At 40.3% G+C, this 4,347-nt stretch overlaps 1 protein-coding gene across 1 annotated transcript; it reads right to left on the minus strand.

Annotated features, from left to right (window-relative positions):
- Window positions 1–3,612: 3,612 nt before the first annotated feature.
- On the minus strand, window positions 3,613–4,101 carry LOC107479555 (uncharacterized). Its single transcript, XM_016099683.1, has one exon. It carries the CDS (start codon window positions 4,099–4,101, stop codon window positions 3,613–3,615), a length of 489 nt encoding a protein of 162 aa, XP_015955169.1.
- Between the last annotated feature and the right edge of the window lie 246 nt (window positions 4,102–4,347).

The raw sequence follows: 4,347 nt of genomic DNA on the forward strand, positions 1-4,347 counted from the left end.
CTTAGAATTGGGGTAATTTTTGTCCCCTTAATTATTTATTTATTTTGGATTTTTTAATTAAAAGTAAAAATAACATATCAATGCACATGGATTTTTAATTTTCTGTTTTACATGAGTAGGCACCCAAATTTCCAATATTTTATTAAAGTAAGAACATAACATATTCCCTTATTAACCCATGTTCCCATAATTTTTCCCATACTTAATTAACACACAATCTCTATCTTAAGCTAACTAAAGATTCAATTTGGGATATTTAATTATTTTTCTGCTTAAGGCTAGTGATGTGGTAAAATATAGAACAAATAGAATTTAAAAGGCTCAAAGTGGTTGACAAGGGTAATTTAAAGGGTAGGCTTATTTGGGATAAGTAAGCTAAACAACTAATGGCCTCAATCATATTCATGCATATAACACATTAAACATTGAACATATAGGATGAAACAAAATATAGATTACAATCATAGAGAAGTAAACACACAAGAATAAAATATTTATGGTTAACTAATGTAACCATGTGATTAGGCTCAAAATCTCACAGGTTGTGTGTTCTTAGCTTTTTAAACTATGTTCCAAATACAACGTCAAACAAATTTAACATAAAAGTTTTGATTTAAATTAGTGAAATTTTTCAAAAATAGGGTCTTAAAAAGAAACTTATTATTTTTTTCAACCAAATAGAACATGCATGCAACTAATTATTTCTATGCAATCTATCCTATTTTACAAAAGAAAAATAAATAAATATCCTACTTTATTGGTGTTAGGGAAGAGAAATTACCTCCGAAAGTCAGGTACTGACTGACCTCCCCACACTTAAGGTTTTGCACCGTCCTCGGTGCCGTCTGTCAAGAGCAAAGGGGAGCTAGTAGCAGTATCTCCACAATCGGGACCGTCATTGCTCCCTGTGCTGGTAAATGAAGTGGAGTCCGGAGTGTTTGGATCTTTGTCAGGTCTGTGGTTTCCCATAAGCAGCTCCTTGAGGTATGTGAATCGGCGCTGGTTACGGCGCTCCCTTAGCTATGCTTTTTGTTCTTGTTGATCCAACCTTTTAAGTATCTGATGGAGTAATTGATTTGTTGTAGGTGCTTGTGGTGTGGAAGGGGGAATGTCTTCGGCCGGTTCTGTAGGCTGGCGGGTAATGGCTGCTGGAGGTCTGATATATTTCCCATTAGGGATGTACTGATCATCCCGTGGAAGCATGGCTTTGGTGTCCCTAGCCCTGTAGGAGACTTCGGCTGCTGATACTAGATCCAAAACCAAGGCAGGAAAAGGTAATGATACACCAGAGTATAACAGCCATGTCTGCAGTGAAGGAGGACTCGTGAGTGCTTGGAAAGACGTAATGGGACATAATCTGTGTCCATACTCGAGCCTCCAACGTAAGTGCGGAAGCCGATATCCCTTTTGGTCAGGATCGATGGTATCCATAAATCCATCTGCTGTCAGGTTGTGCGATAACTCTGAGAACGGCGTCCCAGTCAAATTGGTATGTCTAGCGCTTGAGTGAGGCTTCTTAAAATGCATCCAATCGTTCTGGAGCAGGGGGAATATCTAGAGCTCGTTGAATGGCCTCTTCAGTTATGGGGACTTGCTTCTGACGGACATAGACAGACTACAGGGTTGGCATATGAAAATTGGAGTAGAATTCAACTAACCATGATAGATTAACCTGTCATGGCTATCTCTGTAGGAATCCCCATTGTCTTTGCTCAATGCGGGGCTCAACAATTTCAATAATACGGGTTGGGAGGATGAGAAGGTGCTCATTGTTATAATTCCTCTCAGCCAGGATGGGGAACATCTACTTACAGTAGCGGTTAGTGAACCGCGCAGTGTCCTTTGCTGGAAAGGCTTTCTCTTTTTCATCGACCTTGATGATCCTCTTGATTCGTTTTGTTGAGGATTTAACCGTTGTTGAAGATGGTTCTGCCACTAATGCTCTCTTTGTTCCTCTCCTTGCTGTTGGTTTGGGAGTAGCTTTCTCCTTACCTTTCTTGGTGTCCATCCTGAAAAGGGAAGAAGAAAGTAACTTTTTAAATTGAAGGGTTAGAGCAAGGAAGGGGATGGTATCGGTGATAATCAATGCACGGTAAAGAAGGATGTCGTTAACACATGGTCATGACTACATGTGAAAGTTCATCAATGGAAATATAGCAAGTGCATGTAATGACAATTAGATGCAAGATGTTTATTGGCATGCTGGCAAAGGCATGAATAGCATAGATCAAGCATTAAATGTCAAAGTTAGATTATCAACTCATTCAAACTAACAATCTGTTTGTATTGACAATTATATTTTAATCAATAAAATATAAAAAGGGATTTGTGAAAATCAGGCATTAGAGTAGTAGAATAGAATAATTTTAAATAATGCACAATGCCATACGGGCATTGTCACAAACACTTAGCATGCATAGTAAAGATGTTGTTGAAAGTATTAAAATGAACATGCAAGTAACCCTTACAAAGTAATATATAATTATCAAATAATTCCTTAATAATTCACAAGCAAAATATAGAAAATAGTGACCTAAATAAATTTTCAACACCAAAAAAGGGTTTAAAAAGAAAAAGAAAGAAAAAAGAAAGCATAGATAATGAAAGTAAAAAGAAAAAGAAGAAGAAAACATAAATAAAGATAAAATAATAATGGAAAAGTAAAGAGGGAAGAAGAAAAGAAAAGAACCTTGATGATGATTTGTGAAGAAGGAAGAAAGGGGGGAGAGAAGAAAGTAAAAAGTGAGAAGAAGTAAAGAAGAAAGAAGAAAGAAATAAGAAATAAGAAGGGAGAAGAGAAAAATAGGATTTGGGGGAAAAGATAAGATATCTGGCGCTGACCTAGTAAAACGGTGCGTCGCATGTGATGCAGACGCGTGGGTCATGCGATCGCGTGAGTGGTGTTATTTTTAAGTGACGCGGTCGCGTCCGTCACACGGACGCGTGACTTGATTTGTCCTAGTGGCGCGAGAGCAGCCTCGTGTTCACGCAACTCTCTGTCTCCAACGCATATTGCCAAAATCAGGGTGATGCGTGCGTGTGGGTGACGCGCACGCGTGAATGGTCTTTCTTTTAAAATGACGCAGACGCGTGGCGCACGCGTACGCGTGGTAGGGCTTGTGCTTCTAGTATGGTTCCAGCTCTACTTCATCACAACTTGCTGCCATACACCCCTTTACGTCGATTTTGCGGGGTCACGCGTGCACGTGGGTGACGCGCACGCGTGGAGGGCTGGAGTCGCAAACGATGCAGATGCACCAATGACGCGGTCGCATGGCCGTGTTTGTGCCTAAGGCACGCCTCCAGCCACGCTTTCGCGTGACTTTCTGTTCAATTTCCTTTTTTCGCTATTTCTCCTTTGAACCGGACGCGTCAGCAATGCTGGCGCGTCGCGTGCTTCCTCTCTCTTTTTTTTCTTTTTTTATATATGCAGAATGCAAATGCAAATGTGAATGCAGACTATATGCAGAAATTATGAGAAGAGTCATTAACAAAAACAAAATAGAATTAAGTAAAATAAAACTAAGGCTGAAACGGAATGATCATACCATGGTGGGTTGTCTCCCACCTAGCACTTTGCTTTTAAGTCCTTAAGTTGGACGGTCTTCAGGCTCATTCTGCTTCTGTTGGTGGGTCTTCTAAGAGGAAGACCTCGAATTCTTTGTGATCCTTCATCTTCTCACCATGATAAAGCTTTAAGCAATGTCCATTGACCTTGATGAATTTGGAGCTAGAAGGATGACGCAGGTTAAAAACTCCGTATGGCTCTACCTTTTCTACTCTATATGGACCTTCCCATCTTGATCTCAATTTACCTGGCATCAGCCTCAGTCTGGAGTTATATAGAAGAACTAACTCCCCTAGTCTGAATTCTCTCCTTTTTATGTGCTTGTCATGGACATCCTTCATCTTTTCTTTGTATCGCCTTGAGTTGTCATATGCTTCTAGACGAAGGTTCTCTAGTTCTGCTAGTTGCAGCTTTCTTTCAGCACCAGCTTCCTCAATGTTCATGTTGCACTCCTTCACAGCCCAGAATGCCTTGTGTTCCACCTCTACTGGAAGGTGGCAAGCTTTTCCATATACTAAGCAGAAGGGGCTCATCCCAATGGGTGTCTTGTATGCTGTTCTATATGCCCAGAGCGCATCTTGTAGCCTGGCACTCCAGTCCTTCCTATGAGGCTTTACTATCTTCTCTAAAATATGCTTAATCTTTCTGTTAGAGACTTCTGCTTGCCCATTGGTCTGGGGATGCTAAGCTGTTGCTACTTTGTGAATTATCCAATGCTTCTTGAGTAATCCTGTCAGTCTCCTGTTACAAAAGTGGGTGCCTTGATCGCTCATGATTGC

This window comes from Arachis duranensis, chromosome 3 (genome assembly GCF_000817695.3).
Source record: "Arachis duranensis cultivar V14167 chromosome 3, aradu.V14167.gnm2.J7QH, whole genome shotgun sequence".
In the NCBI taxonomy this organism is placed as follows: Eukaryota; Viridiplantae; Streptophyta; class Magnoliopsida; order Fabales; family Fabaceae; genus Arachis; species Arachis duranensis.